The following is a 23,674-nucleotide window of genomic DNA, read 5'->3' as shown; positions in this document are numbered from 1 at the left end:
TACAAGTAAGCTTGAAGACTTCAATTTCATTTTTTCCTTCCAGTGGATATGTGCCATCAACAACATCTCCAGACAGATCTATCTTACTGACAATCCAGAGGTGGGAGCTTGTTTTGATCTTTCAGTCTGTTCCTTCAACTTGCTCTCCCATTATTCTTCAACACGGTAAGGTAAGCTACAGGTCTAAAAGAGCTGTTCTGTTTTTTTTTCGTAGGCAGCTGCAATCAAATTAAATCAGACAGCCCTGCAAGCAGTGACTCCCATTACTAGCTTGGGAAAAAAACATGAAGTTCAGCACTCCAGGTAACGTTCTCCCTTGCATGGAGCAGGGACCGTGTGCAGTTGTATTGAGCCCAGGGCTGAGGGGTTCTAAGAAGATGTTGGGGTTGTCACTGAGAAGTGTAGACATAAGTCCAGGTCTCTGCTGGTAATGCAGCTGTGAATATAGACAGGGCAGGGAGACAAATGGCCGCCTGTTGCTGAAAGTCAGCCCGCACTCAGAGCTGATCTGTATTCAGGTTTAATATACCAATGTTTATTTTTGTCCTAAATAATGCTAGGTTTAAAAAAAAGATTTTAGTAGGGTCCTCAGTAACAGGTAAATAGGAAAATATCTTACATGTCTGCATAGTGGTTCAGTCCTGCTTTGGATTTTTGAATAATCTTGTCTCTCTTCCAGAGCAAAGGTAGGGTGTCACTGATGGATAGAAACATAATTTTTTTCTACATTTGCACTTCAGCCAGACTGTAAAGAATATGGAAAATGACAAAATAATTCCCAGTGGATCAGCTGGCATTCAAGACACCACACAGCTCATTGCTCCTGGAACACCAATTCAATTTGATATTGTACTGCCTGCTATGGAATTTCTGGACCAGAACAGAGGTGGCAGGTATGGCCAGAGACAGTGATCCATCACTGTAACAGTGTGATTTCAGGCGAGATGAAGTATTGCAGCATCTGTTAAATGGTGATGACCAGAATCTGTAATTCAAGTTTTAATTCTTATTTCACAGACGTGCAAACCCATTTGGGGAATCTGAAGACAGCAACAAAGATGAGGAGGAAGGTCAGTGCTTCTTTCATCCAGATAAAATCAGTTGTGATTTTAGCTACCCAGTGTCTCTTAAGAAAAGCACCTGACACCGTGGAGCAGAAGTAACAGATCCAATAATAAAGTGACCTTCCTGTACTTGCATGTGTAGGGCTTGGCCCTGGCTGTTCTCCTCTTCTCCTGTGCCTGGAACCCACAGCCCTGTCAGAAAACTGCTCTCAGAACCAAAGCAGTATCTACTGCTCTGAACATTCACCCTGCTTTCCCTTGCTCACCACCAGACATAAAGGGAGCCTGATCAAGTGATGGCTTTGCTGCATAATGGCTGCTTAGTTGTCATTAAATCTTCTAGTGACAGTCAAGGAACAGGGAGGATTTGGTGAAAACCTCACTGGGCCCAGCTGCATGGAAGGTCAGAAGGATATAGAAGAAAGGGAAGAATGTACAAGGCTTAATGGAAGCCAAGGCTTGTGCCCAGTCATAAATTCATCACAGTTTACATGCTAATAGCTAAACAGGCAAGGGAATTTTACTAGCTGATCAAATGAAGCATAAAGGACTTCCACACTTCTAAAGCTTCCAACTGCAACTGCAGTAACTTCCTTCCCCACCTCCACACTGCTGCCTGTTCACACAGTGTGAAACTGGGTCAGGGCACTGTGTGACTCATGGCAGAAAGCCACCACTCATGACGGTCACCAACCACAGGCTTACTGTTGAATTTCCAAAGTGAATAAAATAATTCCATTGATAGTTTGAGCTACTGGAAAATTGAAATAGCACAGTGAAGGAAGTCGTGGCTTTTCTTTTGCAGATTCCCTGCTGCAGCAGATGTTCGTGGTTCGGTTTTTAGGGTCCATGGCTGTCCAGTCCGATGAGACGTGCGAGGTGATTTACGAAGCCATGAGACAAGTGCTGGCTGCTCGGGCCATTCACAACATCTTCCGCATGACTGAATCCCACCTCATGGTCACCAGCAAGAACCTGAGGTATTGTAAAAGCCTTAACTTGTCAATAGTCTTGTTCTCTTCATACAATTCGTGACTTACTATGTATTGTTGGTTTTGTTTTTCTAAGACACACAACCTTTGAGGAAGTAAGATCCCAAGAGTCACCTTACCTAGAAAGAAATGTCTCTTTTCTTACTCTGTGGTACCTAGAAATGATTGTCCAGACCAATTTGTAAGAATGTCCTATCGAAATTAAGGGATGTAGTGGGGCTATAAGACCCTACAAAGATACAAAAGATGCAAAACAATGATTGTTTTGATGCAAAATCTCTTCCCTAACAATGTCCTTTGACAGTAGTGTCACTGTAGAATATGCTGATGTCAGACATTCCCTTTAGGTGGGGTGTGTTTATGTCCCTCTGCATTTGTGTTAGCTCATGCACTCAGGATCCTTTCCAAGTGACTCAGAAAGGTGCTCTGACCTGTTCCTGTCAGGCAGCTGAGAGTCAAGGCTGAGATTTGAATCTTGCCAATCACAGCTAAAGCATCTGATTCTGTGCATATATTTCCTCATCTGTAAAACTGCTGGAGTTACTGCTTTTCTATTATAAAAGCCCTTAAAATTACCAGAAATCACTCTAAAATAATTTTCTTCTTTTTTTCCTTACATGTAATTGCAGGTTAATAGATCCTCAAACCCAAGTTACACGAGCAAACGTAAGTAACTTTTTATCACAGCAGTGACTACTCAGTTACATGAACCTGAGCTAACCTGCTAACATGAGCTGGTTAAAACAAATAAGTCATTTATTTTACTTTTCCAGTTTGAACTCACCACTGTGACACAGTTTGCTGCCCATCAGGAGAACAGGAGACTGATTGGCTTTGTGATCCACCTCAGTGAGACTCTGGGAGAAGAATCCATGAGCGCATATGTTTTTGAGAGCAACACAGAAGGGGAAAAGGTTTGTGTAATGTTTAATAAAATTCTTTGTTTAGAAAACAGGTCTGTGGCTTCTTGGCTTACACATCTGGGAAACAGTGCTATAGAAACAAGAGCAGCTCAATTTCTGGCCAAGAAAACATGTTAACATGCAAGCCTTTATTGGCTTATATCTAAAAGGGACCAAATGAACAGATAATGCAGCAGCAAGTATAAGGAGGAAAGGATGGGATTGCTAATCCCAGCATTAAGAGAGATGGGAAAGTGCTGTCCAGCAGCAGCACTAACAAAAGGAACATCAGCTATATTGAGACATGTACAGCTGTGAAGCTTTCACAGACAAGGCAGCCATATGTACTAACACCAGTGACTGCTGCCTGCTCTAACAGAAATAAGTGGGATGGAGAACTTTTGTCCCTACAAACACTTACATGCACTCCCTCAAGTGTGGAAATAAAGTCCGATGACTAAAACTGACCAAGCTGAGTACAAAGATTTACCATCCCCTGTGAGCTTTGAAGCTGAACCCGAGATAGTTTTCTTTACCAGTAGTTAGCTTAGCAAATTGGTATTCCACCTGCTTTTAGGCCTGGTTTTAACACTAAGTCTGCACTGACAGTTGTGTGGTTTGCTCTTAATCAAGGAACAAAAAGTCAAACCAGAACTGAATGGAACTTTACATGTGTTTCTTCTTTGTAGATTTGCTATGCCATTAGCTTGGGAAAAGAAATTATTGAGGCACAGAAGGTAAGTTTGTTTCATTCCCCACATCTGTATGATACGTCATGTTCTGGTTTTCAGCTGCACTGTCCAGGTACTTCTGGTGTGCATAAGAAAAATGAACTGGTACTCCTCCTAAGGACAAAGTTTTGCAGGCACTATTTAACATAGCAAAAATAAACTGTTTGATTTCTCAGTAATGTGATTTGAGAGAAAACATGCCACCCCAGTCCAAATTCAAAATTACACAAATCCAAATGTTCACGTCTGAAAGAAAGCTGTGAGCAAAGTTTTCAAAAAACTAACACACTCTTTGGGATGATGTGTAAATCACACACACTGCTGTTTCACTTTTAGAAACTTACATTCTTCCCTCACCTAGGTATGAAAATCAGTGTTTTTCCACTTAAAATGAATGGCAGAGTTACCCTATCCCTTGTGGATATATTTTATCTATATAGATGTGACATTATTATTTGCAGTATATTTTTGCTGCTAAGGTTTCAGAACCAGTTGGGGAATGAGCTTTTAGTCACAACCACTAAGCACATGTATAATAAATTCTTCAGACAGTTACTTTTCTCCTTGCTTTTCAGTAACTAAAGAACAACAAAATAAAGGCTCAAAATAATTACTTTTTTTTCTTCTTAAATACTCAAGGGTTGTCTTTACTTACCTAAAAAGGTATTATTTATGTTTCAAATCTTTATTCTACAGCTTGTTAAAAAAAAACAAAGTTGCAAAAGCTTAGCAGGAAGTACTGGGAAATGTGTGTTCCTCAAAGGCTGCTGCAGCTTGCTGACCTCTCTTCTTTTTCTTCAGGATCCAGAAGCATTAGCTCAGCTAATGAAGTCTGTGCCGTTAACAAATGATGGGAAGTTCATGCTTCTGAATGACTTGTCAGAAGAGGATGGAACCATGCATGAAGGAGGGGAGGAATCAGAAGTATAAGCAGCTCCTGTCACTTCCTGCGCCTGTGTGGGAGCAGAAAAGCAGGGAGTCTTTTTGCAAGAGTCTCTGGTTTTCAGTCACCTGCAGCCAGCTGCTCTTTCCTGCTGGAGAGCAGTGGTGTCTCTGCAGCAGAGTCCCTCTGGATTTACAGTGAAAGCACAGCAGGACTCGAGGCATTTAGCATTTGTGAATGTGTAGGGTGGAACTGTGTCTGGGGAGCTGACAGACCTGCGCAGGAGGCCAGTGCTGCTGGTGGGCAGGAGAGCACAGCTGTCAGCCACCGAGGGTTAATGGTATTTCTTACATTTACAGAGCCTGCAGCCTCTCATTCCACTGAAATTCGTGTGAGCTGCCAGCTCCTCTTACAAATATCAGGCCTCAAATTTCCCATCATAGTCAGTTTTCATAGTCTGCATGATTATGTGCATCTGAATGAAGGTTAAAAATGCACTATCTACTTTATTTCAGATGAAGTTATTTTTAGTCTAGTTTATGTGTAACAAAATTTACCTTTTGTGTTAGCCTATTTACAAAACAATTTGTTAAACACTAAATTTTTCCTATTAATATAATCTATTTTTATATTGCATCTAGAATAAGCTTACAAAACAAATTTAAGTGCCTACTCTTACCTTCCAGGGGACTGCACTCTCACATTCTGTAATTAAATAATGGAAAAATTGTACCTTCTTGATTTATTATTCTAAATACCACTGACATGCGAACCTCAGAAGTAGGCAACAAATGTGGCATGTTAGCTGTGTGCAGTTTTTCTACGGTTAGGCTTCTTGCCAGAGATAGTAGGACAAATAAGTACTTTCATAGTAAGAATTCTTTGTATATTTAACATTGTGGTGACATGCAACAGCTGAGTCTTATCAGCAACCCTTGGTTTTAAGAAACTGAGCAATAAAATGTTAGATTACAAGCCTACAATGTATTGACAAGTCTCATAGTACATTCCTGAGACTGGACACTAGAGAGATTTGGCTGGTAAGTTTACATTTTTTTTCCATCCTGAAAACATCAGCAACATCACTTTGCAAGAACAAACAAAATAGACAAAATAAAGAGCTGTTAGTGGGGGGAGGGGTGTAATCTGTAGTGTAATTTATATTAATCAAGATGAGGTACCTAGAAAAAATGGCTGAAATTCCTCAAACTTAATTTAACTCTTCTCAGTCATCAAGAAACTAGATTTTCCATAAGCAGAATCTATGCAACAGTATCTGAAAGATCCCAGATTGGAAGTGTTTGATGTGGAATAAATCTAACTTAACTGGTTATTTAATGTTTAAAAGTACCATGGAAGAAAACTGTTAGTAACTGACACAGACTTCTTTGTAAATAAAAGCTGAAGCTGTCTTATAACACCCACTGAACTGGTGTTACTGAAAACACTGGGAATGAGGTTCTCAAAATCGCATTTATTAACACAGTTTTATGTACATAATGTTCTCTACTCACAAACCAAAGAGACTGGAGTAACAAAATACCCTTTTGTACAATGAGTTAGGAAACATTAAGTATTACATTTGGTCCTTTGTACCTGAGAAGCTGAAAACAGCTGTTGATGGACGTCTGATGCAACTCAAATGTTTTCCCCGTTCCAGGCTGCATTAGGACCTGCAGAAGGTGCCCTTCAGCACCAGGAGTTTGCAGCTGCTGGGGCCATGCAAACCCTTGGTGGCAGGGCTGACAGGGAGCTGGGTGTCCGCAACCCCTCAGAGAGCAGCTGCTGCACTTCCAGCAGCCTTGGCACAAGGCTGAACACCTGAAGGCAGTGGTGACAGCTGCCTGCTGGGGGTGAGAGCCTGGCCTTCAGCCTGTTCCAACCCCTCCCCAAAGGAAAAAGCCCCTAGACATGTTTTATGTCCCTGCAGAAAATTCATCATCCTCACTTCTGTCACTCCTGGGAATTTCTGAGTGAGTATGTTTGGGCTAGTTTAGGGGATTTTTTGTTTTAGCTCCATTGTCTCCTCTCCAGACAACCAGTTAGGGTCCATTTGGTTCCTGTAATTTTAACAGGAGGCCAAAAGCAACAGAAAGAGTAGTAGCACCACAGCATGAATTTTGCCCCCCTGCCATATCCTTGTTGGGAGAAAAAAAGGACTTAATGCAACTCAGTCACGTGACATCCAAACCCAGAACCCACCTTAGATTTCAGATGAGAAAAATCTTTCTGCATGTCTATGCTGCTACATGACAAAGAGAAAGAAGGAAATACAAACTACAGTCCTGTATTAGCAAGAATAGCTCTATTATCACTGTACATGTTTGTGTATGTATATATTTTTGCCACACAGAGTATACATTCAGTTCTCCCAGATTAAACAGGCATCTATAAAAATAGGCTACGTCTTTCCTCTAGAATTTCCATCACCAGAACCACATGAATTTGCTAACCACTGTACATGAAGGCAGTGCTCAGTTCATGTTATGTTCAACTGCGAAGTCTTACCTTAGCAAGACAATGTCTTTCAAAAGAAAAAATGGAGAAGGGAAAATACAAGTACAGACTAGAGTGTGGGTTGTGTCTTGACTCCACACAGCTCCCCAGCAAGGCCATCCTGGGGAAAGGAACACCATCTGCAGGTGATTCTGCCATTGCTGTGGAAGAAGGAAATGCAGCACTTGGCCATTCCACTCCACAAACTTAGGTGACTTCAGCAGAGATGGGAATGCGGAAGGATGTGCACAGCAACTGCAGCAGGATGGAAAGCAGCAGCAAGAATGCTGATCTCAGCAATGCTACTGAGCATTCAGTGCGGGCACAGTTTGGTCAAAAAAACTGTACACTCATTTAAAAAAAAAACCCCGTATCAAAGTAAAAAAGCAAAAATATAAATCAAGTAATGCAGCATTCTTTAGGGCAGTTATCATGAACTAAAAATAAAAACTTTAATGAGCCCAGCTGATTTTAACAGTCCATGAAGCTTGTGTGTCATGTTCTCAGAACCAACAAATGGAACGTTCGTATCAGTCTGGTCTTTCCAGTTGCGACAAAACATTCATCCTTGCTGTCTGAATGTTGAAGTGACTGGCAGAAAAGGGCGAATCAGAAGCACGTCAGGACTTGCTTGAACCAATGACCCAAGAGTGGGTGGAACAATTTGAACCATTAAAAGAAGCATTAAAGAAAGTTTGGCCTAAAAATATAGTTTAAGAGTGCCAAAAAACCCCCCACCAAGGGTAGTTCTCTCAGCTGGACTGACTGGAGTAGTTAGTTCTGGTTGGTAAGAACTAGAAGGGTGTTCATGTTCTGGGAGATTAAAACACACCTGTATATTTTAATAAAGGTGGTGTTTTCTTTTAAGTCTAGCTACTTAAGTTAGGAATCTGAGTAATTCTTGCACAATCTAGAACCTCTACTTGCAGGCATGGACAGATGTTAAATAAAGTTCTCACAGTGTTCAGCAGCTTCTGAGCCTGCAGTGCAATTATTGTTAATAATCAGGCATGTAAGACTGTATGAACAACACACGGTACAACAGACCTACAAAGGCTAGGAAATACAGAATTGAGGCTGAAACTTGCAATTAGGCACAACATGTTCATGAACTGTAAGATCACTTAATAGTTACAGACACCTATCACAGTGTCTGGTCATGAAAGAAAGAGCTGATTGTGGTTTTATCTTGGCTCTGGATTTCCTTACTTCTGCAGATGCAAATCAGACCTTCAGTATGAAATGAGAAGTAATTTGTTATGTTCACTTTTCTTGTTTTCCCATTCTTTGATAAGGGGGCAAAAACAGGGGGAAATAAATGTTTGATGGGATCCTAAGTTCCCAGAGTACAAATACTGTCTATAGTAATAACAAGGGGGATTGGAATAAAACAGTAAAAAGCACTTCCATTTTGTGTAACAGATTTAACATACAGTCACAACACACACTGTTACACCCACAGTGTAATCTGTGACTGCATTAAATGCAACAGGACTGCACAATGACATGTCTCAATTATTTTTTGGACAACAGATACAGCCAATATCTGGATTGAGGTTTTTTTCTGGTTGAAGAGATGCCAGTTCAAACCTTGGACCAACAGCCTATGAGTTTGGGATTTTAAAATGCTATGATAGAGATGCGAGAATGCATCTAGAAATTAATAAGGATTTTTTTTATCTGCACATCTGTACTTTAACATAACTACCCCCAAGGTCAACATTTTATTAAATTATTTTCAATCTAGAGAAAGTGCTGTAAATAATGCAAACTCCTGAAAAATAGGAGTTTCTACAGAAAATATAGACAAACATAGACCTAGCCCCAGTGGATGCTAGTATGCTACTGTACATTTTCTCTTGGATTTAACAGAGCAAGTAAATCAAATCTAGAGCTTTAACCCCTACAGAGTGTTATTGATGAAGACAAGGACACAAGTTATTTGAGTAAGTAATCATCACCCATACCAGCCATGTCATTTCACAACATGCTCTGCAGGTGTAGAGTTGGAAAGATCTCCATTGCTTGCTTTACCAGATTCTTCTACAAAGATAAAAAAAAAAGGCATGGATCATGTTTAACACTCTATTTGAAACAAAACCCCTCAAATTCTAGCATATATATAAATAGAGAGAGAGAGATGCTGATGTCACAGGAACATCTCATGCTGTATTTCATAGTCAGCATATGCAACCTGACTTTGCAGCACAAAAATTCCTGGCCCTATGAAGAAATTCATATTTGGGGTGAAAGGTCCTTCAATCAGCAGTACTTATCTAAAAATTACATATACAATGCTCACACACTTTTCAGACTCCAAGTCCAAAGATCATGCTAGAGGGCATAGATACTAGTACCGCGTTCAAAACTTTCCACCCTGGCATGCATTTCCAGCTTTTCTCCCTGCAAAACACAATTACCTGGGGAACTGAACAGGTACCACAACAGAGAATATTTAACCTAAAATAAATTAGCTGATGTTCTCCAGAATGGTCTCCTATAAACTCCAGAGCAGCGTGTCTATTCTTCCCACAGTGCTTGGAGTTCTTTGAATTTGGGGTTTTTTTTCCTTGCACTGAATATTTATCTGAGCAACTTCACGGATTATGATCAAATATAAACTAATGCTAAAAGAATTTTTCTTTACAAACTGTTTTTCCAGTGCAGAAGAAAACTAATCTTTTTCTCCAGTGACTATAATATCACAGGTCACCTGTGCCTTTGTCAGAAGTACAGTGGAGAATTATTTACCAATTCAGTTTTTAATATACTACTGTTCCCTGAGTTTCTAAGTAACTTGCGACCAAACTGCATTTCTGTATCTTGATCCTTAGGAGCATTCTCATTTCTTTGGAAAGAATTTCCCCAAGAGAATCTTTCAGAATTCATGAGGGAGAATATACAACCAGGAATAGAAATGCAAAATACCAGTGTTACCTAGTCAAGACACTACACCACAAATTAAGATCTTATCCTTTGAATATAGAATTCAATGGGAGACCAAGCATATCAAACATGATAATATCTATAGTAACTGCATAATCTGCTATGCAAGTTGAAAGCCACCTGGCACAACAGGTGAAAACCACTTTAACACCACCTAAGGCTCTCATTGTCAACACTGGTAACTGAATAGGTAAGTATGATGCTGAAGTTACTGAATTTAATATTACTGCAAGTATGCAATTTTCCCTGTCCCAGGCTTTTTTCATCAGTTGGGTCTTCTGTGGCGTTGCTTTTTTTTTTTCCACACCCCAAAAGCCCAGCTTGAAATTCACTTATTCCAAAGAAGGACTTCTTGAGCTGTTCTTGCTGAGTCTAAATCACCCATGACCTCATAAACCTCTCTCTGGAATACTCAGTCAACCTATGAGCAAGAAGCAGCTACAAAAAAAAACCCCCTATTAAGGCACACAATCTCATTAGCCAAAATGTTCTACATATAGGATTCACTCACCTTCTTTTTCTTTCTTTTCCTGACTTTCTTCTGCTGCAGTTTTATCTGCTCTGAAAAAAATTCTTGCACTACTTAGTGAGAAATATAGAAGTTCAAATTCCTAAGGGAAAAGATAAAGAGGTGCATCAGTGTATCACAAATTTGTGGACAAATATCAATGGGATTTTTTATGAGCATCTTAGGCTCCTAGATTTCAGTATCTAAATCACTTAAATGCTCTTGAAAATCTTCCTCCTTTCATTCCTTATTCACATGCATTTTACAAAGCAAATGTCAAATTACATTAAAGGGCAACCTAAGCAAAGCAGCGTCACTGCAATAAATCTGTCAGTGATCTACTACGGCTGAAAATGAGGTTTGTAGCAACAGTGAGAACAGAGCAACTAGCCCATGGAAAATCATGCAGCCAATAGTTTAAACAACCACAAGCCTGATCAGTATCTGAACAAGGTTCAGTGATGTGTTTTTTTAACAGAGAACCAAACAGTGCACACTCCTGGGAACCATGAGGGCATACAGGGCCTTATCTATTCCACAGAATGTAATCACGAGCTGCAAAACTAGCCATTCATAGATTTGTCCCATTGGCTTCTCCAATCAAGAGAGAAAAAGCAGCACACCACAGATGAAACCTGAGCTGCTGTGCTCCAAAATTCAAATGCACCTTTCCTCTATTTGACAGTTAATGCACCATTCAATTTAACAGCTCAGAATTAACACACAGGCAGCTCTAAGGGTCCACAGCGTTATGTGCAATCCTTGTTATAAGAAGTTCAACCATAAGATATTCTCTCCTATTTAAGCATTTATGGTTTAGTTGTGTTAGATTTCAAATTCCATGGGACAATGAATTCCAATGAAACAGGTTTTCAAATATCACAAAAACCAATGATATTCCCCTCAGGTCATACACCAAGTCTTTATGCTCTTTTTGCACTGTTGCTGTAGTCAGTGCTCAGGATATTGCTCTCAATGAGCTCCCTCAGAACAGTCAGAACAGTTTATTTCTGATGAATAAGTGCTGAACCCAAAACAGAACAGAAATTGTTACCAGGACACATAACCAGGCCCATGCTGTACCTGTAAACAAACTTCCAGCCGCTTCTGGGTAAGGTTCATAGTCTGTAGTAGTTTTTCATCTTGATTAGTGGACTGCACGTTCTGTTGCTTAGCTACTGCTCTTATTTCCTTCACATACTTCTCTCTAACAGACTGGAACCAGTGCAGAGAATCAAACTCCTGGTACTGATCCAAAAGCTTCAGAATGTAAGCCACACCTAGTCATTAACAAACCATGTACTGAAGTCAACATGAAATTAGCAAAACATTTTGTGAATGTCTTCAATGGATGAGCCTAAGTTAACAATTCCATGCAAATATAATTTAAATTGTTATTAACTTACAATTAATCTATCAGGAAAAATCAAAATAAAGAACAAGCTTAATTTTTTTTAAAACATCACTTCTCCAAATACTTGCATTCCTTCTCATATGGATGAGAACCACAAGCTTGGAAAGAAATTTGGAAGGATCAATGTATGTTCAAACTGTCTGCTCCCATACACACCTATTCCATATTTAGGAAATTCTGAACACAACCATAACCCTCAAATCCATTGTGCTGAAGCAAAGATAAATCCAAATAAATTATGGGATTTTAAATTATGGGAACAGACAAAGTATAAACAAAACTTTTCTTGCAAATGTCCATTATGTTGGCTTACCCAAAGGTTAGTGAGAGTGCTGAAACTTACCCATGGCAAACCCATCATCAGTGAAAGCTGCTCCACTTTTGTTCTTCTTATTCAACTTCTCCTTGCAACTGATCGAATGCTCTACAAAATTGAGGGTCTGAAAGAACAAAAGGCTGTCTTGGAATCACAAAGAAACTCACAAATGTCACAAAGCACTGTCACACATGCTACTACAGTCTAACTCAAAACATTTAAACACAGCCCTGATCTGACAAGACCTTTTTGAAGCAAGCCCAGTGCAATGCAGACACTGACCAGGGGGGGAACGATGACGTAGAAGTTCCGCAGGTGCATGTTCTTGGTGCTGCGGAACTCGGGGGCGAACACATCCACCAGCATTTTGAAGTACTCTGTTCCCTCTGCAAAGTTCCGGGTCAGGTCACTGAGCACAGAGTCCAGCTGCCTGCAAGGGACGAGCAATGAGTTCCCTGCTTCTGCTGAAAATCCTTTTGCTTACACATCTCTTGGGATAACAACCCTCTCTTTGCACTTTGCCAACATCCACAATCCAGGATTTGGGAGAGTACCCTCCCACTACAGCCTATTTGAATAGTGGGTTTTGATTTCATTGTCTCAAAAAAAGGCCTATGAATAGAACACTTGCATCTTTTTTTATCCAAGACCCTGAAAATTTTAAAAGTAGAGCTCAGGCACATAGTGAGGAAAGCTTGTTAGCCTTTGAACAAGGATTTCTTCAAGAAATCAGGTTCTAGGTCTATTACTATCAATGCTACTTCACATTTTCAAAACAACTGCTTCTATTTGCTTTGCTTTGCGACAAATATTTTTGCATAATGGCAGCAGAACTTTTAACACATACAAATATAACTAATAGCTGCATTTATAAACATAAAATGACAATTTTCTCATCCTACCCCTGCCCCAGACCTCAAAAGCATGATGTTAGTGTACCTTGCTGCTTTTTGTGTTTCTTCTGAGAGTCCTTCTTCTTTCACCAGCTCTTCAAAGTTAACAATATCTTCCAGATCAGGAACAAACCTGAAAACTTACTCTTTGTTAGGATTATGCTCAACTGTCTGTTGAGCTAATCTACCCTAATTTTATAATTTACTTAATTTAATCTTCTGGGCTTGAACCTAATTCAAGTTATGTCATATCTGTCATACATTCTCATCCAGGCATTATTAACCTCATTTCTAAACACAGACATCATTAGTTGTACTTCTGTTTTTACCGGGCTATCATCTCCTGTCTCTAGCACTTGATACTCTTGGTGACTCTACGTTTGCTATTATTTGCAAGAAAAGCAACTATTTCTTATTATGTAAAAGTTACTATGTTTTAATGACCTTTCATAAACACAGACAAAATCTGTACAGAAAAAGGTATGAAAGGAATGTGTTTTCCAAGTTCCTCAAGGTTTGTATTATTTTTCCTTAATGCATCCTTGAAATTATTTAACATCACAAATTGCTGGCTTATGGACTGTCTTACTAATGTGTACATTCTATTAACTCTTTTGCTGTGTTTTTCCACAGAAATTGTTTTATTTTTAGTGATTTATGTCCATGACTGTACAGCACTGAATCTCAGCACTGTCTTCAATAATTACACTTAAATGAAAGCATATAAATAGAGCTTTTTAAAACTGATGGGGAGTAGGTAAGAGCATAGGGAATAACAGCAATAATACAGAGCAAGGGGAAGAGAAGGAGCTAAGAGAAAAATGAAATATTTGTAGAAATACCTAATGGCACTACTGCAGCAGTGAAGTCCACCAGATCTTATCATTCGTACATAACCCATAGCGTTGCCTTTAAAAACAAGAAAAAACAAGGAAACCATATATAATTACTTAAACACACACCCACTCTGCATAGTTCCTATAGGCTCTGAAATGTAAATTAAAGTTGCCATGTAGTTCTGGTGCAGAACTTGGCTCTGAAAGCTAAAGTTATGGAAGTTAAATTGAACCCTGCTATCAAAAGTCTATGTAGAGAAATAAAACAAAAACGCATCATCAAGCAAAGTTTTGTTCACTTTGGTACAAACTCTTTCCACTGGGCACATTAAACACTTGTAAGTTCAGATCATTCTGTACATTTACAGCACCAATGGCTGAAAATATCATTGTCAAATCGTGCATCACTCAAGGATAGTTCAGCTAGATATATATCCCATTTTTGAAATACATTAACTAAGCACCAATAGGTTTTTACTAGGAAATACACTCAACATGGGTAAAAGTCAGCTCCATAACAAAGAAAAGAACTGAAAAGGGAACAGGAATCTATGCAAGCTACAACTGTATTTTAGATTAAGACATGTAAAGGCCATTTCTGTGTAATTAGATGAGAGCATATACTTAGCATGGGCAACAAGTGAACTACTTTCCACCTGACTGGAAATAAATATGGCTTTAGCCTCAACCTAAAGGTCAGTTACTAGGTGATGAAGACCTCTTCCATTTAATAACATTTATAACATGTTAGATAGCATTTCATACCAATTTGACTTATGAGTTGTCTGAACTGGTCAAGATAGCTCTGGCCATCTGGAGTTATTCCAAGTTTTCTGATGCCACGGTTGAATTTATCTGCTCTTTCAAAGGGATACTAGAAAAAAAAATTAAATTATTTGCAATAATTACCTATCTTTAGAAAAAAAAAAACCTTTTCATCACATCAATAAAATTCTATTGGAAATGTAGTTCTACATCACATTTACAGCTTTGTTTTTTTATAAATTATAGACCTGCTTGTCTGTATTAGTTCACAAGAGTCATTTTACTAAGTCACTTCTGCAAGTTGGTAAGTGAAATAGTTTTACTGTGAAAAAAGAAGTATTCCTAAAACAAATAAGGACTTGACATGCAAAGAAGCTAGCAGTCTATTTTACTAAATACAATGTCTCTCCCATTCTTAAGACAATTTTCTAGGATGGAAAACCAGACCCTTGTTCCCAAATCCCGACATACTAGAATGAGTGCTACATGATCACATCATTTTGGATTCCATTCAAGCAAGCTTATTATTCAAAACTGAAAACTGTTATGCATGAGTTGAACAAGAAGTTTAGAACCTCCAACAGACCATGACTCCATCAAATCATCCTGAAGTCACTGAGAGAATGATTTTAGCCAACTCCGTATTTACAGAGCAGATGGAATGAAACAAGCCCTCCTGAACACAGACATTGGTAACACTGCATTTTGCCAGGAGAAAAGCTGTCCCTTTGTCTGGGGATACACATTTAAATAATAGCAGTGTTATGGTTTGGTCACATGAAAGTAGCACTTCTTTTGGAAAATTACTCTTGAGCCTTCAAAAAACTACTGTACCTTATGATCATTTTGATCCTTGACTTCCCTGAAGAATCTGATGTCTTTGATAAGTCTGGATTTGATATGTTCATCATACATGAACTGGCTAAAAATGTAAAACTTTTTCCTCAAGAACTGGTAAGTGAAATTTACCTAGAAGGCAAAAAGAAAAAAATAAGTCAAATCAAGAAAGTTAACAAAGTAACAAAAACATCTAATGCCCTGTTTTCATCACATGCCTGAGTAACTTCTAATGCAAGTTCTCAACTTACTTTAATTTCACTGTTTTCAAAGAATAAGGAAAAATGAATAAACATTCTCATGGAAGGCCTACTCTCTTCCAGAAAAGGACCAAGGAACAAGGTCAGTATTTCAGCTGATCACCTGCCCTACACAGCCATTATCTGGAATATCCTGTAACCGTCCTTTTGAAACAATACAAAGATCAAGTGGAAACAATACAAAGATCAAGTTGAAACAATACAAAGATCAAGTGGAAACAAGACATGATCAACTTCCTCAGTCTGTAGAATCTGCATAACCTCCTGACACAACTTTTTCACTTCTTCAAAAAGTTTTCTAAAGTACTCTCTCATCTCAATACTTCTCATGTCTGCAAAAACAACTTAACTCACCATCAGAAGTGAGTAAATCTACATCACCAAAAAATGCGTGTAGCAGCATTTTTGAGACAGTCCCCACTTTCCCACTCTCAGAAGAAAAGTGAAACAAATCATCAAAACTTTATTTTTAGTAATTTCCACTTCTAAAATAATGACTTGAGAATGGGTTCAATATTTCAGCAAATTCCTTTTCCTTTTTTTTTTCCTTTTTTGATAGAGTCTAAAATAATGACTTGAGAATGGGTTCAATATTTCAGCAAATTCCTTTTCCTTTTTTTTTCCTTTTTTGATAGACCCAGAAGAATAGAAAAAAGGAAACAGCAACAAGGTAGAACTTAAGCAGCAGACTGGAAAGCACTGATGTGAAAACACCTTTGTAACTGTATCCAAACTTGAGAATCCCAACCATAAATTCCTGCTGTAGCAGACACAATGCACCTCTTTGCATTTACCTTGCAAAGAGGCAAGTACCTTTGGCTGGTTAAAATGGCCACCTACACCTCAGACATTATTAAAAGCTTTGTAATAAGAACTCATTTTTCCAACAAGTGAGAAGAGGTCTGTAGCTTTATTTTGCAAATTGAAAAGCTGGTATTTCTTAAGCATAACAATTACAAGAAGAGCTTAAAAAAACCAACACTGCATTTTTTCAAGATTTGCTTTAACTGCAGCAAAAGTATCTGTCTACTAAGTGTCGATACGGAGAAAATCAGGGCATACTGTCCAGAACAGTCCAACCAGAACATCTGTTCCTTCTTTGATGTGATTTTAGATCTCTTCCTTAATATTTAGGTAACCGGAAGTGATAACACTCTCAAAACATTGTGATATTGATTTGTGCCACATCCAAGAACTCATTTGTTTTATTAATTCACACAGAACATTATTACTGCATTATCAAAACTGCATAACCAAATAAACTATTAGGAAATGCAAGGAGGAGGTTTTTGTGCACAATCACAAACAAATAACCCAACAGCAGCAGTGCAAAAGATACTCACTGTTGTGTTCATGATTCCTGTTCCGTGAGTTCGAATTGAGTTAGCGATGTGTCGGATATTGATGGTGTTCAAGTGTTTGTTATTACTTGTTCTTTCAATGAAGATCTGGGAGGCAGGGGGGAAAATAAAGTTAAGTACCCAAAATTGGTTCTGTGATAAATTATTGATCTAAATAGCCTATATCCTGAGAGCAGCTGATAACTGATGATTAGGGATAGAACCAAGAAAATCCAGCATGGATTCAATTAACTTTATCTAGTAAATTCTTCCAATTTCTACACAGCAGCGATTCAACAATTCTAAGGCAGATGTTGCATTAAAGACTCCCATATTTGAGATTATATCCTACATTAAGCAGTCTAAACTCTTTTGGCACCTGTTTGCACTTTTGACCCCACATATACCACAGCAATGAGATCCACTACTGGATTAGAAGCTTTGAAAAAAAGTACTGCTTTTCTTTCAGGAAGATGATCATTTTTGTAATGGGCACCTCATTGTCACATTGTGAGAAACACCAAAGTGTGCTCCCTGTCCATGTTCTCCATGTCATTCACCGCTTCATCCCTCCAATAACCCATTTTCAGATACACGTTTTTCAAGCTCAAAAATCACATGATACTTAGCATGTTCTTACAGAGCAGCCAATTATCCTTGCTGCCTTCTAGCTTCCCTGGAAAACTGACATGCAGTGATCCTACTGGCAAAACATTTCCAAAATATGCTAGACAACATTCTCCAAGACCAAGCCACAGCATCCCCCAAGATGTTTTTCTAGAGCACCAGTACTGTTTTATAGCCTCTCACTACGCATGTTCAGCCTGGGCTTTCCTTAAACATACTCCACTCTGCATTATGCAATCCCTTCAAGCTAGAGCCAAATGCCAAGAAAAGTGTGGGATATACCTTACCTGATTATTCAGATTGTAGAGGTAGCGGGATACAAAAACATGAATATTTCTCATGATTTCCAAAACATCCAGACCCTGAAACAATATTATTCATTGAGAATTACTATGATAAAACTTCTCAAGAACTCCTGACATGCCTAACCACTAAGGTGCAGAAATACTGTTTCTGCAGTTATTTGAGGGTATTTTAGAAAGCAGTGTTTTTCTTTGCAAAATGAAGAACCTCTACAATTTTTGCTCGGTGTCTGTAAGATAAAGCTTAGAGGAGAAAAAAGCAGCTCAGCCCATGTTTTAACATTTGCACTCCTGCCTGTTTTTTCCCAGCTTCCCCTGAAAGAAAGGAATTCTCCAGCCTATTCCACAAGGTGTAATTAAACAATAAAAAATAAAAAACTGAGATGTATCTGTTTACACATTCTAAAATACAGAATCTTGCCTTAGAGACTCCTATAGACATATAGATGTCTACAGAGAAATAAGCAACTAGCTAATTTTCAATACCCAACCAATACAGGTTAACCCGACCTGTATAAAAGACTGAGGTTTGCTATTTACAGGATAAATTTTACAATTGTTTACATTATTTCCCCTAAGGAGTACCTTAATTATCATTGTGCCTAGAAATGATGCTATTTAATTTATGTACCCTATTTCCAGTTGTGCCAGGGATTTCATCAGGCTTTTGAGGCTGGGGGGTTATGAAACATGAGGTGTCTTTGAAGTAAAGCTCATATCAGAATCAATGTTATGAAACCAATGTTGTGAAATTGTTTAATTCTTTGTAACAATGTGCTGATCAAATATGGCCAGGAGAAAACCAAAGCTGGAAACAGAAACTGATTTACAGCACTTCTGTGCCAAAAATACAGCTGAAGTTCTTAGTTCTGTGCACTCTTTCAACTTAGGAAGACACAGCCATCATGAACATGAGGAAAAAAGTTGCTGTATTTCTAAGAGCTTTCACCAATGTGTTAACTCAAATGAGGGAATGAAGCAAACTGCCAAAAATATCCAAGATATTAAAACTCCTGAAGGAAAGTCTCCAGAACTATGCAATCTGTAGACCCTGTAAAAGTGAATATCTTCACCATTAACCTGATGACTCTACAACTTATTCTGAACGTCATCATGTTTAGCAGCTTTTAGGAGGCTCTAAGTCACTCTCCTAGAATCTAATTCACAGGTGTCCCAAAGTTCTCCATCTCAGCCTGTGAAATGGTTTCTCTAAGCAGAATCCACTAAAGAGCTAGCAATAAACCAGGGAAAAAGACCCACCACCCAAAGGTCATTCCAGACTTGTAACAGCTGTCTTGGCAGCTTGCCAAACTGCTGACACTGAATTTTCAAGAAAACAGCCTCTGACTTTGCATACTCAATTCATTCCATTATGTTAAAAAAATGAACAATTCAAGTCCAACATTACATTAATGAATATCAGTGTGATCTCCAAAGGCAGATAAAAATCCTGCCTCACAATGCAACCAGAAATTAAAGGTCACTTTTCCCAAACAGTTCTCTGCTCTTGGATACTTTCATTTCAGTGACTCAGTCCTACGACAGTGGAATGGTTTAAATTCTATTCCTGCCCTGTGGGCACTGTACCTGCTCCAGAGTCTGGCTGGGAAGGTGAGCCTCAGTCATGCTTAAACCATAGCGCTGGGTTGCCACGTTTCTCATCTCGCTGTAGGTGGCCCAGTCGTGAAGGGCTACGGTTGTTAAGTTGTAGAAGGTCTTGTCCAAATAATGAGTTACATAAGCTGTGAACACGAAGGATGAACTAAAATAATGCTACCTATTTAGTTAGGAAAGTGTGGAAAGAAGTGAAAAGATATACAAAGTATAAGAGATGAAAATAACAGAACCAAGCAAACGTATAACTCCTCACCTTTTATGTCAATGAACCGGTTGAAAAATCGTATTGGGTTCAGAAAGAAGAAGTGAGCCAGGTCCTTCATGCCAACTCTGAAGGGGTTTCTGTCATCCAGCTTCAGGTGAGTGTGAACTGATAAGCGCAGGTCCTTTTCTATCTCTTTACACAATTTGTCCAGCAAGTGCTATTCAAGAAAGTTTAAAAAAAAACCAAAACAAAACAAAAGGAAAACCCACCAAAACACCAAACAAACACGCAAACAAACAAACCATAGACAAAAAAAAAAGTCATGTTCAGTGTCCACTTACAATGCTCTGTTTGAAGAACCAACATTTCTCTCCACACATATGTGTAAGACTGATTAAACTAGTGAAAGAAATCTTTGCTCGGGTAGGGCCACACAAGTCAAAGTGAATAAATACTTGGGAACCAGAAAGATACTGACTTCCTGTGTTCTTGCTCGAGTACAAATAGCAAGAAAAAGCTACACAGCTCAGAAAACGTAAAGGTTTACCTACCTAATGCCATTTTTTACATGCCTAAGACTTCCACATGCGAGTTTAACACAACTCAATGAGTATTCTCACTTCTCATTTTAAGGGGAACTAAGCTTAGGGCTATCTATCTAAACAGTAAGAACACATTCAGTGAGGAAGAGTCTTGCAATAAGAAATTTGGTCTGATTTTCTGAATAACATGTAATGTTTTGTCTTGAACTAGGCAAATAAAAAGCGTATTTCAAAGGTTAAAAACTAAGACTCGGGAAATCCAAATTTGCATCTTCTTTGTCAAACCTCCTTCATAATTCTAGACAATAATTCAGTCAAGAGGCCATCTGTATTTGCAGACCCTTCACTACTAAAAGCCATGCATGGAAACTAAGAACAGTAGCATTTATTTTAGGCATTCATCCAAACAGAAGCTAATCTAACAAAAAGCACTCCTCTGTCTGCACAGTCAAATCTGTAACTGAGGTTTTGTTAATTTACATAATTTAGAGTGCAGTATTTTCATTTTCCCAGCCAACATGGATACCATTAAACATGAGTCAAAACCGTCAGTCAAACCAAACACTTTCCTATTTATTAAAACCCTTCACACCGAAGTTCTCTGTGATATTTTACACATATCATATCAGATTTGCTACAATAGATGCTGATCTGAGCTGAAGATATTTCAAGCACAGTGGTGTGTTTAATTCCCAAGCACAACAAATTACCTCATTGAGCACTTCCATAATTTCTTTGTCATAGCATTCCAGAAGCACCTCATAAGATTCCAAGTGTCTTGCATGCATCATAGGAGGTACACAGTCCCGTAGTGCACTAAACATATACTTATTAAAAAACACATATTATTAACAGACAGATATGCCACCAGCACTTCCAACAGTGTTCAAAGCTAACAAAAATCAGAATCACTAGTCTTCCCATTTTCATTAAAAACTGACTTCGTAAACCCTACTGAAGTGTCCTGTCCTTAATCTGAGGTATTATTCGCTACTGACTGGAAGATCCTAATTATTAGCTATTTCATCAGAAATTATTTGCTCTTCATTCATTTCAGTACTGTACAACCCTGGAACAGACATTTCATTTTTATCAGGATTGTCATGCCAAAGCCTGATTCACATTTGCGGCAAGTACACATTACTTCAACAAGGGGAGAAGAGATGAGGGGTGGAAAAAACTACAGGACAACTATCTAACACAGAATCAGTGAACACAGTGGTATTTGCTTTAGAAATATGTAACCACAAAGAGGAACAAAGGTTCTTAATGTTCAAGCCCAGCAGGTGTTCATTTCAAATCAGAATGAAGAGAGAAACAAAGAGACAGACAGACACAAAGTTAACAATAGCAACCCCAGATTTTTTAAAGAAATCTAATAGATAGACTTAGAACAGATATTGCTTTTATATCCTCCAGAATGAGAAGAAATGTCTGACTCAGTAGTAGTCAGGGATTTGCTTTTTGAGCTTTTCCTTTAAGAGCTTCAGTCTGAGGTTTATCATCTCTTCATCTGAATCTGTCACAACAGTCAGTAAGTTGTAACATTATTACTTACATGTAGTCTAGCAGAATCCACTGCATTTTCATAGACATCATCTAAATAGATTGGAAAGACAGCTCGATGCCAGTATAAGAAACAACAGTCACATTGTGCTCGAACTCTGGAATAAAAGATTAATTGTTAGACACAGATTTGGAAGAAATCATTCTTCTAACACAGCGAATGTGTTTGAACTAAAGACAAGTGCATTTCAAGCCCAAGTTTTACCATTACTTTAATGTTCCACATCCACTGACCATCATAAGAAAGTTCTTTATTAAAAACTTTTTTTTTGTTTTTAGCCTGTTTATAAATAAAAGATACTTGCTTTTGAGGAAAAGTTAACTCAGTCTCTGAAGGACTTAAATCTTACATTACAGCAAATTCCTAAATAACTGTTTTCTTATTACATGCAATTAGTAGCCTAGAGATCAAACATATATTCTAAATTTCTCCTGTAAGTCAAAGGAGAAACAGGCCCCTCCTGATGAATTCCTGAGATAAATGCAGACAGATTGGATCTCTGAGTCAACCACTAAATGTGTTTGTCTCTCTCCTAAAAACTGCATGGAACCCAGATATTCACTTGGCTTACAAATGGTCAGCATGATGTAACTTGAGTGTGCACAGAAACCACAGCAGCAGTAAAACATGGTTCACACGTAAACTAGCAGCCCAGTCTCCAAACAGACTGGTACTGAGAAATGTTTGGGTTGGGTTAAGGGGAACACTTCAGATTATCATAAAACAAAATCATCCAAGAAAGTCACAGGACATCTAAACAATCAACAGCCAGGTGAAATATGACTTGTGCAAAGACAACAAAGCTTCTGGTTTAACTCTGGAATTCTTTCTGTCCATCCTGGTCTACAAAACATGCAAACATCACCACCAGCATGCAGAGACCAGATTTTGCCATTCACACAGCGAGGATCCAGCTCCCCGAAGAGACTATGCTACCTCCTACATACCGCTGTCACCGCTTACCTCTCCGTAAGTTCACTGATCAAGTCCAGTTTTTTCAAAACTAACTGAAGGGGAATAAGTTCTTCATCTTTAAATGTTTTCTGTAGAAATGAAGGAAAAAAAAAAAAAGCATAAGATCACAAGCTGATATTTTTTCATAAGACACTCCACCAAACAAAGGAAGGGCTGGAACAATGAGGGCACTTACCATCTGTGTTCCCACACTCAGTGCAAGGGAAACAATCAGTCGCCTCTGTTTCGTGCTTGGCCCATTGAGGGTGTTCTCAGCCAACACCAAAGCAGAGAGGACATCCAGGCGCTGCTCACTGTACTTTTTATCAGAAATCACCCTTTTCTTGATGACAAAAAGACACAAATTCAGAGAAAAGTTACCTAAGCCCAAAGGCAACAGCTCACTACTTCTTCCCAAAGTTTGTGGACTTGTCATAAATTGAGTATTTCTGCAAACATGTTTTGTGAACAGAGTTAACTGAATCCAAATTCACTTACTCTGCCAATTCAGTGATATCACCTGTCTATACTCTTGGAATATGTGCAGCCAACATGAACATAGGTTAAGTCATACTAATGGATCCTTCTATTTACCAACATTTGCCTTTTTACATATTTTCTGATAAGTAGTCAAAATATCAAGAACTGCTCACGGAAGTGTTCTTTTCAATATCCTT

At 38.5% G+C, this 23,674-nt stretch overlaps 2 protein-coding genes across 5 annotated transcripts in view; one reads left to right on the top strand and one right to left on the bottom strand.

Moving 5' to 3' along the window:
* The window catches only part of APPL2 (adaptor protein, phosphotyrosine interacting with PH domain and leucine zipper 2), a 33,665-nt gene extending 27,677 nt beyond the window's left edge, over positions 1-5,988 (top strand). The window contains exons 13-21 of the mRNA XM_041468665.1: positions 44-100; positions 215-303; positions 741-893; positions 1,018-1,070; positions 1,870-2,044; positions 2,686-2,722; positions 2,830-2,970; positions 3,648-3,695; positions 4,491-5,988. Of these exons, the coding sequence (XP_041324599.1) occupies positions 44-100; positions 215-303; positions 741-893; positions 1,018-1,070; positions 1,870-2,044; positions 2,686-2,722; positions 2,830-2,970; positions 3,648-3,695; positions 4,491-4,619 (882 nt within the window). The 3' untranslated portion in view covers positions 4,620-5,988. The remainder of the gene's footprint in view (positions 1-43; positions 101-214; positions 304-740; positions 894-1,017; positions 1,071-1,869; positions 2,045-2,685; positions 2,723-2,829; positions 2,971-3,647; positions 3,696-4,490) is intronic.
* WASHC4 (WASH complex subunit 4) overlaps positions 4,359-23,674 on the bottom strand; it is a 40,831-nt gene continuing 21,515 nt past the window's right edge. Inside the window, exons 17-34 of one of the 4 annotated variants that reach the window (XM_041468662.1) lie at positions 23,194-23,340; positions 23,007-23,086; positions 22,035-22,140; positions 21,187-21,303; positions 19,983-20,151; positions 19,700-19,854; positions 18,098-18,172; positions 17,187-17,291; positions 15,581-15,715; positions 14,747-14,855; positions 13,988-14,054; positions 13,192-13,278; positions 12,535-12,682; positions 12,280-12,376; positions 11,606-11,802; positions 10,526-10,625; positions 9,036-9,111; positions 4,359-4,642 (exon numbers count right to left, since the gene is read on the bottom strand). In XM_041468662.1, coding sequence (XP_041324596.1) covers positions 9,044-9,111; positions 10,526-10,625; positions 11,606-11,802; positions 12,280-12,376; positions 12,535-12,682; positions 13,192-13,278; positions 13,988-14,054; positions 14,747-14,855; positions 15,581-15,715; positions 17,187-17,291; positions 18,098-18,172; positions 19,700-19,854; positions 19,983-20,151; positions 21,187-21,303; positions 22,035-22,140; positions 23,007-23,086; positions 23,194-23,340 — 1,962 coding nt within the window. In that variant the 3' untranslated portion in view covers positions 4,359-4,642; positions 9,036-9,043. Of the gene's footprint in view, positions 4,643-6,105; positions 7,660-9,035; positions 9,112-10,525; positions 10,626-11,605; positions 11,803-12,279; positions 12,377-12,534; positions 12,683-13,191; positions 13,279-13,987; positions 14,055-14,746; positions 14,856-15,580; positions 15,716-17,186; positions 17,292-18,097; positions 18,173-19,699; positions 19,855-19,982; positions 20,152-21,186; positions 21,304-22,034; positions 22,141-23,006; positions 23,087-23,193; positions 23,341-23,674 lie in introns of those variants that run through there. The other 3 variants (XM_041468660.1, XM_041468661.1, XM_041468663.1) reach the window with 3 other exon arrangements.

The sequence above is a fragment of the Pyrgilauda ruficollis genome, unplaced genomic scaffold (genome assembly GCF_017590135.1).
Source record: "Pyrgilauda ruficollis isolate IOZ18807 unplaced genomic scaffold, ASM1759013v1 scaffold224, whole genome shotgun sequence".
Taxonomy (NCBI): Eukaryota; Metazoa; Chordata; class Aves; order Passeriformes; family Passeridae; genus Pyrgilauda; species Pyrgilauda ruficollis.
The sequence above is the reverse complement of the archived record's forward strand: the minus strand, read 5'-3'. Positions and strand labels throughout refer to the sequence as shown.